General features: G+C 44.4%; 1 protein-coding gene across 10 annotated transcripts in view; it reads left to right on the top strand.

The window, feature by feature from the left end:
* Nucleotides 1-14,868, top strand: part of GLYR1 (glyoxylate reductase 1 homolog) — a 68,131-nt gene that overhangs the window by 26,175 nt on the left and 27,088 nt on the right. For 6 of the 10 annotated variants that reach the window (XM_074965558.1, XM_074965560.1, XM_074965557.1 and 3 more), the window contains 4 exons: nucleotides 163-264; nucleotides 1,681-1,843; nucleotides 2,348-2,527; nucleotides 3,042-3,166. In XM_074965558.1, coding sequence (XP_074821659.1) covers nucleotides 163-264; nucleotides 1,681-1,843; nucleotides 2,348-2,527; nucleotides 3,042-3,166 — 570 coding nt within the window. Of the gene's footprint in view, nucleotides 1-162; nucleotides 265-1,680; nucleotides 1,844-2,347; nucleotides 2,528-3,041; nucleotides 3,167-3,572; nucleotides 5,945-14,868 lie in introns of those variants that run through there. The other 4 variants (XM_074965561.1, XM_074965562.1, XM_074965553.1 and 1 more) reach the window with 2 other exon arrangements.

The following is a 14,868-nucleotide window of genomic DNA, read 5'->3' on the forward strand; positions in this document are numbered from 1 at the left end:
TGTACGCATATTTATTTAAAATTACACTGAGAGCATGAACATTTCTGAAACCCTTCCAGAAGACGGGCACTGTAGAGTCAGGTTTGTTTTAACTGCTGACATTGAAGGATTTGAGTTTCTTTGCAGACACCCTATTGCTTTACCCCTTGTCTATTTCCACAGCTGGTACTTGGCCCAAGTGGGGTATTGCAGGGTATCCGCCCAGGGAAGTGCTATGTGGATATGTCGACAGTGGACGCCGATACTGTCACAGAACTGGCACAGGTAATTGCCTTGACTAAACATCTGACATTCACTGCTGTGGAATTTTTATTGTTTCAGGAGGTTAACTCTTGTTTGTTGCAGTACTGGGAGATATCCAGGATTCTTCTAGGGAAGGTGCAAGCTCAGAAAGAATGAAATAAAGTAACTTGTCAAGTGATATCCAGTTGACAAAATCAGAAGCGGTTTGCTCAAATGATTATGTACAACAAACTGTATAATTTCAGTTCTGTGCTGTCAACTGACCAAACTCCAGTTCCTGAGAGAGTTCCTATCCTCCATAGTAACTTTCACAGTAGCAGCTTTGGTGGAGGGGGAGAGAAGAGGTTTGGGAGTCTTATTGGTGGCTAGTAAGTTTTCCTCTGTTTGTTCAATATACATAATCTGGCTATTCCTTGGTTTGTTGTTAAATACTCCAGGGCATGGGAAGGAAGCTCCTTCATGTGCCTGGTCTTAAAAATATTTACATCAAGGGAGACCCAGATATTTGTATCTGAGGGAAGCAAGGTTTCAATCACTTCTAGCAGAAACTTTGGTTTCCTACCTTGACCTCTCAAGTCCATATGCCTTTGTCCTGAAACTGGCTTTGGTCCAGGCCTAAAAGCAGGAGGACTGGGCAGTACAATAGCGCACAAAATTTAAATTGGTGAAATGTAAGGTCATGTCTGTTGGTGAATTGGTAAATTCAGACTGCGGATGTGCTATGAACTAACATGCTCCTGTCGGGAACAAAGGTCCAGAAAGTCACTAGAAGATCTGTCAGAGGCCTGTGGTCCTGGGCCTGCACTCTCACTTTCATGGACAGCCAAAGTAAAATTTAAAAGAAACTGTTCTATGGACTTAAATGCCAGGATATTTCCATCCTCTTGACTTCCAAGCCCCCGTCCTTGTGCCTCTCCTAATTTAGGATGGTGCCGGTGAAATAAACACATCTGCAAATAATAGTTGTCATGAACAAGGGCAGAGTCCATGGAGTCATTTTCTATTCAACCAACTCCTTTCTAGCACCTCTTCTTCACCCCCACCCCTAGATAATATATACTTTCAGTGTTGTCCCAAGTTCCTTAGACTTTTCCAGCGGCATGTGACACAGTCACATAGTTTTCAGATACTAAAATGTATAGTCCTCTAGTCCACCTTTGTGGGATGGGGAAACGTGAACAGAGGTACGAGTACATGGCTAAGGCAAGTTCCTGGGCTAGGGCACCTTTTGCAGTACTCTGTGTTGTATGCTATTTTGTATTCTGCAGCATTTCTGTTCATCTTATCTGTATGTATAGACAGTTTACTTTGCTTTATGCTTCTGTACCTAGTGCTAGAAGCACCCTGCATGGTGTTCTTGTTTGCCCTGCTGCGTACACAGCGTGTGTCTGTTCTGTTTGTGCATAGCTAAACAGAGTATGTTCTCTTTGTTTCCAGGTGATAGTATCCAGGGGTGGTCGCTTCTTGGAAGCACCAGTCTCAGGAAATCAACAGCTGTCTAATGATGGGATGCTGGTGATCTTAGCAGCTGGAGATAGGGGTTTATATGAGGACTGCAGTAGCTGTTTCCAGGCAATGGGGAAGACCTCTTTTTTTCTAGGTAATTGAAACACCAGGGGCCTTGCAGTTTCTCAGTCAATGCAAGGAGCAGGATTTCCAGCAAGGAGTCTGAGGGGGACATATATCCTCTTTGCAGACCACTGGTAAGAGGTTGAGCATATCAGCTGGTTGTCTCCTCTCTCTCTCTCATGAGGTAGTACAAGAAACTGGACAGGTACATGTCTGTCTAGAATTGGGTTGGGGGTTCTGAAGTTGGCTGGAGCTCCTGTTTAAAACACTGGAATTGGAACCATGTTTAGGGTGAGGTTTATAACTAGGGCTGCATGAAGGTTTTTAGTTCAAACCATACTTTTCATCACGGTAAGTTTCTTCCTTCTCCCTCAAGACAGTGGCCCTAAGGGTCAGCAATCTGTAAGACTGGGGGAAGGGAGAGCTACTAGGGCTGGGGGAGGGGTCTTGTGGAGTGTCTAGGATTGCTAATGTCATGTATACAGGGAGCCTGCCTTGCTACAGAGGAACGTCCAATGGTATGTCTCTTTCACAGGTGAAGTAGGCAATGCTGCCAAGATGATGCTGATTGTGAACATGGTCCAAGGTAGCTTCATGGCTACGATAGCAGAAGGACTGACCCTGGCTCAAGTGACTGGTCAGTCCCAGCAAACTCTTCTGGATATCCTCAATCAGGGACAACTTGCCAGCATCTTCCTCGATCAGAAGTGCCAAAGTAAATTTCCCTCTTGTTTTGTCATAGGCCATGGTTATTGCTTTAACCTAGCAGCTGTAGGCAGAGATGAAGGGGGAAAAGTAAACGTCCCATTTGCTATCAGCCTATGGTGCTGGGAACTTTCTCTTGCTGTCCCCTTTATGTCACACTTGATGTGAAGGGTTGAATTCTGTCTCCCAGCATGGTAAGGGCTTCAGAGACACAGCACCAACTCTCTCACCTGCAGACAGTGTCTCCTTAGGACTGGTATTAAGGAGTTCACTGGGCCAGGTGACAAACGAAATGGATGGAAATCTGCTCTAAGAACTGTTTGGAAGTCTGGGTTCAGTTCGACAATCCTGGTAGTGAAATTGTTCGTTGTGTTGTGTGTGACTGGAAGAAGGGACAGGGTGGGGAATAGGGAAGGAGCATCTTGGGAGTTGGGGATGGGGAAGTGAAGATTTATGTTGAATTGCATGCCATTGAGGTATTTTTAGGGTTGATTTATAGTCTGATTTTTGGCCTCTCTTTACAGATATCCTACAAGGAAACTTTAAACCTGACTTCTACCTGAAATACATCCAGAAGGATCTTAGATTAGCCATTGCACTAGGTGATTCCGTCAACCACCCAACTCCCATGGCAGCTGCAGCCAATGAGGTAAGACACTCAGCATTTCAACTTAGTGTGTGGACCTGTCTCCTGCAAGACAGAGCTGGAGTCTTGTGTTGGGTAGGGAGGGGCTGCTTCTCAACAAGGGGGAAAATCTAGGAGGGAAGGCTGCCTTGAGACAAGGTAGCAGGGATTGGTGTATATCTTATAGTATGATGGATGAGATGGAGACTTAGGGAGATGGGTTTGATGGGAATTTTACAGATCATTTGTGCCCAGAGAAAGTGACACTTAAAGTGCTTCTGCAAGATCTGTGTGTTCTATTCTGTGTTGTACTAATTACCCAGTTCAATGTGTGCAGTGCTCTGTTTAGTGATGGCTACTTAGTAGTTCTGCTAGATGCAGACTTCCAGGGAAAAGTGTAACTGATCCTTTGCCCCTTTCTCTCCTCCAGGTATACAAACGAGCAAAAGCATTGGACCAATCAGACAACGATATGTCTGCTGTGTACAGGGCCTACATCCACTAGGCTGCACCATTCTTACTGTTAATACCATGATTATTAATTAATATTATGATGATACTGGGTTTTAACTCTGGACCAGTCCATCTCTGTCTCTCCATTTCCTTTTATACACAAACTTTGTTGAGATCTGCCACAAGGGCAGCTGCTGCAGTGAGCCTTCCCCTGGTGGCACAAGGGGGAGGAGGGGGCTTGGATTATTGCAATCTGATTAGAACATCCATGCCATGCACTGACAGTCACGGAACAGAATGGTGGCGGCTGGTTCAGAAGCTCTGAGGCAATTCAGCCAGAAACCTGCTGCTTGGCTTTTTATTTCTCCTCTGTATGCTTGTCCGAGATGCTGTTTCTAACAATTGCTTCTCTCCTTTCCCATGGGTAACATATGCATTGTCCTCTCTGCATCGAGGGACAGTTGTAATACATCCCATCTACCTGTGAATATCAGTACAACCCTAAATCCCGGGGGGGGGGGGGGGGTGAGAATTGCTCCTGCTCATCACCCACTGCTATAGAACAAAGCACCTCCCAAGGGCAGTTCTGTAAGTTGATGGGGCTGTATGTAGGCTGCATGCAACACTGTCTGGTCCCCCAGCACCTTGATGGACGAGCTCCTCATACTGATGGGAAGAGCAAGCTGTATTATTCATGGCTTCTCCTGTACAGATAACTCTAGCTTAGGAACCACAGGCCATGGTGGATGAGAGACCATGATATAAACACAGCCTACTAAAAGGCTAATCACAGCTGCACATCCCTATAAACAGTGTTAAAAGATTTATAGGGGTTTGCTTAAAAAAATCATAAGTAAAAATTCAAAGATTAAAATTGAGCCAGATTTTTTTTTCTTGGTGAAGGAACAAACCTCGAGGTCTTTCCTGCCCTTATTTTATGTGGATTTTTTAAAATCATCTGCAACCTCCACTTTTTCCTAACAGTTATTTACAAACGCTTCTTGGGTTCCAGCAATATCCCAAGTAGAGTCATGAATCTGACAGAATGGACTAGAGGAATGATCATAGGGCCAAGAGATAGAAAGTCCCACAGTTCCAGTCCACGCTCTTCATCTGTGGCCTTCAGGTAGTCATTTTAGCTCTTTGCCTCCGTTTCCACATCTGTAAAAATGAGCTTGATATTAACCTACCTCACAGGGATGTTGTGAGGATTGATTAGTGAACTTTGAATATGTAAAATTTCACATACAAATGCTGAGTGTTGCTGTTATGAGCACCACACTAGCATAGCATATCTCTTTTGCTGCAGTTGTGACTGCTTGGCACGATCCCAAGGTTAAGGAAGACCTAGTAAATATAATGGGAGCCTAAAGTGCTGCTGAACTTGAGCCTAGAAGTGTTGGAGCTGAACTGGAGAAGTGAACTCACAAGAACACAGAAAAATTTTTAGTGCCGAAGGTGGAGAAAGCCAGAGTCCAAACAATGCCTGAGTATGTAAAAACACAGAACTTTGTCATTTTAATTTTCTCAGTATTAGCCTTTAAGGAGGGTTCTTGCATTTTGGACTCAGAGAATGAAAAGGTTAGTAAAACACCAGGAACCAGCTTTCTTGGCCGAGATCACTCCCCCACCTCCTTAGGTTGGGTAACACTCTTGACTCACTTTATGCTGGAATTCTGAAGCGGAAAAGAAAGCAAATGCCGAGAAGGCTGTGTTCTGTTAAGTCCTTAAGGGCTGCTTGTCCTTTACCATCAGATCCTTTTCGTTGCATTGGCTAAGAACAAACAGCCTTGGAGCCCACTTTGGCATTGTTGCCCCCTTCTTTATTAAGGGCTGTTTAGGGGCGGCAGTGTTATTTAGGAAAACCCTCTGATGATCCTGTGGCTCGGGATTTCTTTAGTTGAAGCAGATGCCTTGCCTGCAATGGGATCTATAAAGTTGTGGGTCTGGTTCATTAAGAAATGGGAACGTATCAGGTATCCTTTATGGAATATAACATCCAACTCCTCCCTCAAGCTGTAGATGTGACTTATGTTTTAAATACTTCACCTCTTCTGATGACCCATTACTGTTTGTGAGCGAACACTGTATTACACATCCCCTCCTATAGTAAGCATCTCCCTGTAGTAAGAGATCCTGTTAGACATCACTTGGCCTGATTACCCATTACTGTGTTTGTGAACAATCTTATCTTATATACATGTCTACTCATGAAAACCAGTCATCCTTCACCTAGGTATCCTACGTTAAATGTACATGTAACCTTACCTGCTATTACCTATCAGTCTGCTTTTGACATCTTGTATGCACACTTTACAACCACAATAAATCCACAGTCAGCATTCAAAATCCTTGGTTAAACGCATCACAGTTGTAAAATGGTGCACAGCTTATGTCGGTTTAAGGTATGTGGGGAAAGTTACTCACCTCTTCAGTGTGCAGGAGATGGATCTTAGAATTTATACTCCAAGGTGTGTCTGTTAGGGACACTTGGTATCTGAGCTGGTGCAATGGAAGGCTTTTATAATGTCCCTGCAGAAACCTCTTGGAATAAATTTAGGATGAATGGATTTGAGCCAGTGTAGTCAAGGATCTCCCTGCATTATACTCTAGAACCAGCTGGGGAGAAGGGAGCTCTTAAGTCTTGTGATCCGTGTTCTATAGTGAATTCAAAGAATTATACAGAGGAAAATAGTTCCCGGGTCACTGCACTGCTGCATGTTTGTTTTGTCAGAAACAGTCATGTTCTAAAACGGGATCAGAATGTACATGGGAGTGGCAGGGCAGAGCAGCAAAACACTGTAATTTATCCTGTAAAAGTCTAACTGCAGCTCTCTAGCTAGATGGATACAGATCTGCTGGAGGGTGTGGTGTTTCCGGCAGGACTGTACAATTATTGATACACAAGGGAGCAGAGAGAGCACTCTGAAATAGATATGAAGCATGGGGGAGGGAAGGAAATGGCAAAAAGTGGACTGTTTCAGATGCCATTTCAGGTTCTGGCCCAGGAGTTGGTTTCACTTGGATTCTTGTATTTATCTGTGTCTAGTCTCTGAACACGAATCCCATTCTGTTTGCAGGCCTGAGAGACATCCACGGGTGGGAAGGGGGGAAGCTGTGGATTGAGAGATGCTATAATGAAACTGGCTAGTCAATGTTGTCTTAATATTGTTGGCAATTCTGTAAAGTTCCTTTTTATGCAGATTTCTGTTTTAGCAATTTGCTTTATTTTTTGACTCCCTCCTTTTTAAAAAGAAAATGTGACACTTGTGAACAGCTTGTAAAGAAAAGCAGTTTCCTTTTGTTTCCTCGATGACAGATCCTATAGGTAATTAAGATTGTGAATTTTTATTTTTTTGCCTTGTTTTTAATTAACGTTTGTCATTCAGAATAGGATGTGTGATAATGTTTAAATGGCAAAACAAAATTTTTTTGTGCAATTAACAAAGCTACTGGCAAAAGAAAATAAAACCCTTCTTGGTAACAGTGTTATCATAGCTGTTTCTAAGGCCATCTCAAGTCCATCCTCTGTCACTCTCCACTCCATATGCAGATTGTAACAAGCTGTTCTATACCTCACCTAGCTCAGCTGGCACAACTGTCATGTAGAACCCTGATCCTGCCATGAGCTGACCCCTGCACCCTTGTGGAATCCCAGTGAAGTCACTCGGGCCCTGCAAGTGCAAAAGTCTGCTCACATGGAGTTAATTGTGGGACTGAGGCCTCGAATAGGAATAATAAATACAAAACTGTCCTGGTGCAACAATTATTTCTCTAGTGACTCCTAAATACAGAGCTTCTGCAGACCCATGGGAGGCTGGCACTGCAACTGTTCCCAGCCATCTAGAATTTCCTTCATCCAGAATATGCTTTTTTTAAGTCACATTTATTATTTATATGGAATAAATGGTGAGGGGTTTTCCAGGCAAGCTATGAAGATAAGATCTTTTAACTGAAGAGCTTACAATCTAGAGAGGAAGCTGCAAAGTGCTCTGACAATTTGAATTCTGACATTGTCACTGTTCCTTATTGCTAAGGTAGTAGCTGAAAGCCTTTGCTATTGCATGAGTGTCATTTGTAAATTCATGTGCTTAAAAAAGAGAACTTTAAAAATGTGATGGTAACAAGACTGAATCCCAGTGATGTCTGAACACGATGGTATTCTAAACAAAAAGGGCTTTCAACCATGCTGGTAGCTGCTTTCATCACTTCACACTGACTCAGCAGACGTTCTAGGCTTAAGAATGATGTTTGGGGTTATTGTGTGTGTGCTGGTTGGGTGGTTGTGCTGATTTGTGAGTTTTGTGCTAGGGAGAGTTGTGTGGATTTGTGCAGGTGATGAATGAGGGGGGTGTGCTGCAGTGAAAATATACGTTTTGGATAATTGTTTTGTGTGGGGGTGGTATTGTGCTGGGAGATTTGTATTGATTCAGGTGGGTGCCAAATGAGGGGTGTGTATTGTGATGAGGGGCTGTGCGTATTTGGGGTTATTGTGTATGCTGGTTATGGTGATTTGTGCCTGGAAGCTGTGCTGGGAGATTTGTATTGATTTTGTGTGACTGGCAGTTGGATGAGGTAATGCACCTTCTGTGCAATCTCCGCCATATAACCAATGAAATTGTTGCATGAAAATGTAGCCCTAGAGCAGTGGTTCTCAAACTTATTTGATCAGGCCCTCTTTCTTTGTGTCTGTAGTTGTTTATTCCCCTCCTTCCTCCCCCCCCCCCCCCCCCCCAGTACATATACCACCACTCTGCTCTGAAGGCAGAGCAGAGAGCAGCAGCAGCTGCTGGCTGGGCACTCAGCTCTGAAGGCAGCGCCACACCAGCAGCAGCACAGAAGTAAGGGTGGCAATGTGAAAAGTGATATGTCATCACTTTTCATAGCAGACTTAGTGCCCCATTGCCAGACTTACTTCTGCACTGCTGCTGTCTCCCTGCAGCTGACAACTGGAGCCCTGCTGCCTCCAGGTGGGGGTCGGGGGGAGGAGAACCTGAGCCTGGACGGCCTCCCAGTGAAGGAATGACGTGGGGGCGGGAGGGAGAAGAGCCCGAGGCTGCATGGCGGGGTTCCAGCTGTCAGCCCCAGGATAGCAGGGGTACAACTGTCCTCTTTATCCCTGCCTCCTGGGTGTGCATGGCCCTTCTGCACGAGCCCCAGCCACCTGGGGCTGACAGCCAGAGCTCTTCAAAAAAAAAAATTTTTGAAAAAAAGGCGCACAGCTCACACCTCCACTGACACATTCCCAGGCCTCCCTTGGGAGGCCTGCCCCATAGTTTGAGAACCGCTGCTCTAGAGTAAGGGTGGTGTTTGGTTGAGTTATCTCTGATGATATGATGGTCTGGGTTTCTTGGCATGGCATAGCTACATGCCTTACCATAGCTGTACACTGCAGAGGTGTAATTTGTAAAGTCAACATGGCTGAACACGTAATAATTATACGGTAACAGACTGTGAATCCCACTGATGACTCAACCTAGTGAGGTTCTGAACAAAAAGAGCCCTCCACCCTACCTGTAGCTGCTAACGTTGCTGCAAGCTGACTGTGCTGACATAGGCTTCGGAGTTACATCCAGTTACATTGTTTCAGTCTTACATAGATCGCTTAAGGAATTGGTAATGGCACATGCTGAGCCTTTCACCTCAAATGCAGGCTGATGACTGCAACGGGTGGCTCATCAAAATGAATTGCAGTTTCTGATGGATGAGACCCAACATCTTAAAACTACCACCAGACGTGACACTAGCTGGGATCCTTGATAGCAGGCTGGGCAGTGAAGCCAAAGATTGAACGGCTCATGGAGTCAGAACTACTTTTCTTTTTTTTTTTTTTTCTTTTTTGCCCGGAGACGGTGCCCCCAGCTCAGGGTTGAGATTGGCAGTGTGGAGAATCTTGTATTGCTGATGACCATGTTGTACCTGTTCTTTGGCTAAATAAGGCTGTAGTTAATTCAGGGTCCCAAGTTGCTTGGATGGTAGGGAAGAGAAAGAGCTGTCCGTCTGGTCCCTCTCACCAGCACTGAATCTCACACCAAAAATTTATTTGATAAGTTTACTTTAAAGACTTCACAGCCTTGTCACGCTCCTGTTTGCTTAATGTTCCTGACATCAGACAACATGAGCTTCTGCAGGGCAGAGAAGCAGCCAACCTTGAAAGCAACCCTAATGCATTAAGTTCTCTGCTCTCAAACTGCTGTGTGTTTACCACTCTGGTGAAATGGCCCCTGCTGAAACAGCAGCCACTGTGGTTTGTGTGCTGAAGTCCCTGAGGCCAGTACTAAAGCAGCTCACAGAAACACAATCAACACTCTAACTTACAAGATCTCTAGAGAGCTTCTGACAATATCTAATTCGGTTAGGAGGCTTTATCACCATTATAATACTGTCGGAGGAGCAGGGGGAATGGACGGAGCAGCATTTCACATCCTGTCTCTGATCATCTGCATGAGCAGTGGGTGTGTCCCATGTTAGAACACTTTTGTTGCCATGTAAATCCAAGTCTCAGGCCTGGTCTACATTAGAAAATTAGGTCTACTTAACTAGGTTGCGGGTTGTGAAAAATGCACACCCCTGAGCAGCGTAGTTAAGCCAACCTAAGTCCCTGGGTAGACAGTGCTAGATCAATGGAAGAATTCTTCTGTCAACCTAGCTACGGCCTCTCGGGGAGGTGGAGTACCTTTGTTGATGGGAGAACCCCTTCTGTGGGCGTAGGTAATGTCTACAATGAAGCGCTACAGTGGCGCCGCTGTAGCGTTTCAAGAGTAGAAAGCCCTTAGTAAGTGTGAGTTAATTTAAATTTTCAAACTTGATTCATGAGATCAAACGGACTTAAGTTCCTTAGGAGCTTCTAGTACTGTCCATGCTTGAGGATTCTTATTAGTTCTATGGTATGTCCTACAGCAACCGGGCAGTAAGATTTCTATAGGGTTTTATAGTACTGTACTTAACTGTACTATAAAACAGGAGCTACCTACACTTCTGAGATGCTACCTTTTAGCTAGTAGTGATGGCAGCAAGTCAGACAAAATAGTTGTGTGATGGCACTTCTCAGAAAGTTCAGCCTTGCTTGGTTGTAAGATCAATAAACAGGCAGACTTAGCAAGCCATGTCCTGTGCTGCCCAAGCAACAGTGCTGCCAATACTAATAAAAAACAGTCCAGTGCCAACAGTTGCTTTTAGACAATGTTCTCCTGCAATGTTTGAAACCTAAACAGTGCAACAATGAGAGCCAGAATGTGCAAGTGGCTGCAAATCAAGTGAAATGGATTTCACTTCTGTTACCATGGAAGCTGGGAGAAATGAAAAATGGTAAACGGCAGCTAGTGACAAGATAATCCAGGCCTCTTAAAATTCCTTCACTTTTAATCATCTCTAAGAAACTGCTTTTCAGTTCGGTTTTAGAAACTTTCCCAAGGGAAGATAATGCACTTTGGTATCCATGCATATTAGGAACTTATCCCCAACACACACACCCCGCCCTTCATGTACTCGTACCGCAGTTCAAACACTAGCCTGAATTAAGCTTTAAAACTTCTCTCTGCCTGGTAGGAATCCCAAGAAAGTGCAGACCCTGTATGATGGAGCTCTGCAGTAACACTAATTCTGACTGTAAAAGCTCCAGTGATGAAGTTAGAAAGGATATTAGTTCTCTTCAGGGATGGGTGTGCATCTTAGGTCAATGAAGGCTGATGGGTTCAATCTTATTTTATTGGTTTTGTAAATTCAGAAAGAAAACAGCTTCAAGGATCAAAGTTCTTAACTGGAGAGTTCAGGATATAGAAGATGGTAGAGGAAGGTTCATTCTAACAAATCTTGCTCATGCCTGGAAGATGTTCTGCCTGTAACTAGTTCATTACACTTCCGCATTCACACAAGGCTGTTTTTAAATGTAATGGTGTCTATATAAGGTGAGAACTAAGGACCTGAGATTGGAGGGGAGAGGCTCCCTGAGGAAAAACTATTAAGTCCCCCTCCTCCACAGGACAAGACAAGGGATATTAAGCCCAGAAGAAGGTGGAGCTGTGGGAGGGGTACTAATGCACTCTTCTAGCACATATTGTGCAACCCAATCTATTATTATTCTCCTTCTTTAAATGCCCAAATATCTGGCATGTTAAATATTAATATAATGAGACAAGGTGGGTCGATAATATCTTTTACTGGACCAACTTCTGCTGGTGAGAGAGACATGCTTTTGAGCTACGCAGAGCTCTTCCTCAGGTCTGGGAAAGGTACTTAGGCTTTCTCTACACTAGCACTTTTGCTGGCAAAACTTTTGTCTGTCAAGGGTGTAAAAAAAAATACACCCCTAACCGACATAAGTTACACCGACAGAAGCACTGATGTGGACAGCCCTATGTCGCTGGGAGATGCTCTCCTGCCGACATAGCTACCACCACTCAGTGGAGGTGGTTTAATTATGTCGACAAGAGAGATCTCTCCCGTCAGCGTCACGTGGCTACATGAGCAATCTTACAGTGGCACAGCTACATCAGTACAGCTGTGCCACTGTAAGCTTGCTAGTATAGACATGGCTTTAGTGTCTAGAAAAGTTATGAATTTAAGCTCCCAGACTCGTCTTTTGAAAGTGTTATGCAGATTTCCTTTGAGGATGAGGACTGATAGGTCAGATATAGAGCGATCTCTTTGTGAAAAGTGTTCACCCACAGGTGACAGGGTGTTTTTGTCTTTTATCGTTTTCCTGTATGAGCTCATGTATGAGCCTTGTGATTATCTGGTTTCATCCACATAGTTGTTGTTGAGGCATTAAGTGCACTGGATGAGGTACGCCACATGTTGTGATAGGCATGTGTAGGATCCACGGATCTTGAAATGTGTGTTGTGCGTAGCAATGGACTTATGTCTGCAGATTTTGCATGTTATTTTGGCAGGGTCTGGTGCCGCTTAGAGTTGGTGTGTCCTGGTCTTGTTACAGTGTCAAACACAGTCACCATTTCACTGACTAAAGAAAACCTCTCTCAGCCTCTTGGAATCTCTTTCTTTGCAGATGTATCCTCAACTCCTTAGTGAAAGTCCAAGACAAAACAGGGTAATGAAAGCAAACTTCTTTGCTAGTATCTAATAGAGAGGAAATTAATCCACAAAACTGAGCAAGCAGTTGCAATGAGTCCCTTCCAAAACACTCAAGCAGTAACAACCTGGCTCATTTCATATCTTCAAACCTGAGCTTTTTTCCCCTCTCTCTTCCAGGGATGTACTAATAGCTAGAGGTGGCATCCAAAATAAAGCTAGGTCAACTTTTTTTTTTTTTAATAGCATGCAGCAGAAAACTGACTGCTTCTGTAAACTCACCCCAAAACTTTTCAGTTGTTTCGGAAGCTGACACCAGGAATGTTATGCAAGAGGCTGAGAGAGTATTCTAAACAAACTTGGCCAAATAATCTGTTCTGAACATGTTTTCTGAATGTTATGCTTGTTTTCACGGAATAATTCATTTAAATTACATTTTGTGGTATTAGATTAGCTCCATAACGATAGTCATTGAATAACTTATTTGATATTCTTTTCTGTAGATGGCCAGCTCTGAGTATTGGCATGTAAACACTCACTCCAGGCATTCCACTTTGTTTCTAAGTTAATATGTATCTAGGCCTGCTGGAAAAAATCTCTTTTGAACAAATCTCTTCACCCCCTTTCCCAGTCCCGAAGCAGGGGAGATCAGTTCTGCAGGATGAGGTTATCCCCTGTTGCAGCTGGAACAAAAGCCAGTGCAAGAAGAAAACAATAACACATCCTGGAAGTGGGGTAAGAGCTGTGCTGTTTGAGGGAATTAGATTTGCCCTGCCCCCCTTAAGAAAATGTACAGTAGCTAACAGCATGGCTTGGGAGATCGATAATGTGACAAGTAGCCCTTTTCATTTGTACATCATGGGTTTGAATCTGGCCAGGGTCAGTTGTAACCAGAAGCTGTTGCAGGATTGCTCGGGTAATAGCCCTTGTTTACCTCTCTGATTTTAAAGAACAAAATAAATGCTCTAAAGCAAGTGGTTTTCAACTAGGGGTATGCATACCCCAAGGGGGACAGAGTTCTTTCAGGGGCTACATCAACTCATCTAGATATTTGCCTAGTTTTACAACTGTCTACATAAAAAGCACTACTGATGTCAGTACAAACTAACATTTGTTACATACAACTTGTTTATACAGCTCTATATACTATACACTGAAATGTAAGTACAATAGCTATATTCCATCTGACGTATTTTATAATATGGTAAAAATGAGAAAGTAAGCAATTTTTCAGGAATAGTGTGTTGTGACACTTTTGTATTTTTATGTCTGATTTTGTAAGCAAGTAGGTTTTAAGTGAGGTGAAACTGGGAGGATATGGCAGGCAAGATAAATCAGACTCCTGAAATGGGTACGCTCATCGGCAAAGGTTGCTCTAAAGAAGTGGTCTCCAAAATGGGGTGCGTGCACAGGGGGGAAGACAATCGATTGGGGGGCGCAGCAGGAGGAGCGCAGCCGGAGCAAAAGGGCAGCGCGGCAGGAGGAGCACCGCCGGAGGCGGGGTGGGGCGGCCCTGAGTCATATGGCCCGTGGAGGAGCAGGGGCAGCTGCGCAGCCAGCGGCCGGAAAGAAGCGGCACTTTCCCCTTCAAAGCCGGCCGGAGAGAAGCGGCGCTTTGAAGGGGAAAGCGTCGCTTCTCTCTGGCTGCTGGCTGCCCCTGCTCCCCCTGAGTCCTCTGGCCTGTGCTCGCAGAGCCGCATTCCAAAAGGGGCTTGAGAGCTGCAGGCCAGGGCCCGGGGCCCCCTTAGCCCAAGGCCCTGAAGCCCCTAAAGCCCCTGCGTTCTGGGTGGCCCTGCCTGCTGGGGGGGAAAGCAGCTCCCAGAATCACGACTCCCAGAATCATGGCCATGGGGGTGGTGGTGCGCTGCGCAGAGCCACCTGCACACCCCTGCACCAAACAGGAGCTGCCCCAGCTAAGTGCTCTGCACCTCCTGCCTGCCCCAGCCCTGAGCCTCTTCCCGCATCCTCACCCTGAGCGCCCTCCCACACCCTAACTCCCTCCCAGACCCCGCACCCCACCCTGAGCGCCGGCTGTATCAAAGTGTTAAACCAAGATTTTCAAAAATAATAAAGCACATTCAATCACATTGCTCTCACTAGAAATAAAAATATTAATTTTTTTAGTGAGAGCAAATAAAATAAATTATTTTTAAAATATTGTTTTTTTCATCTTTATCTCATTGTTTTTTAATTTTTATTTTTGTGTATGTTTTATAATTTACATAATATTAGTACAGCAGTAC

Source organism: Natator depressus, chromosome 10 (assembly GCF_965152275.1).
Source record: "Natator depressus isolate rNatDep1 chromosome 10, rNatDep2.hap1, whole genome shotgun sequence".
NCBI classification, from domain to species: domain Eukaryota; kingdom Metazoa; phylum Chordata; order Testudines; family Cheloniidae; genus Natator; species Natator depressus.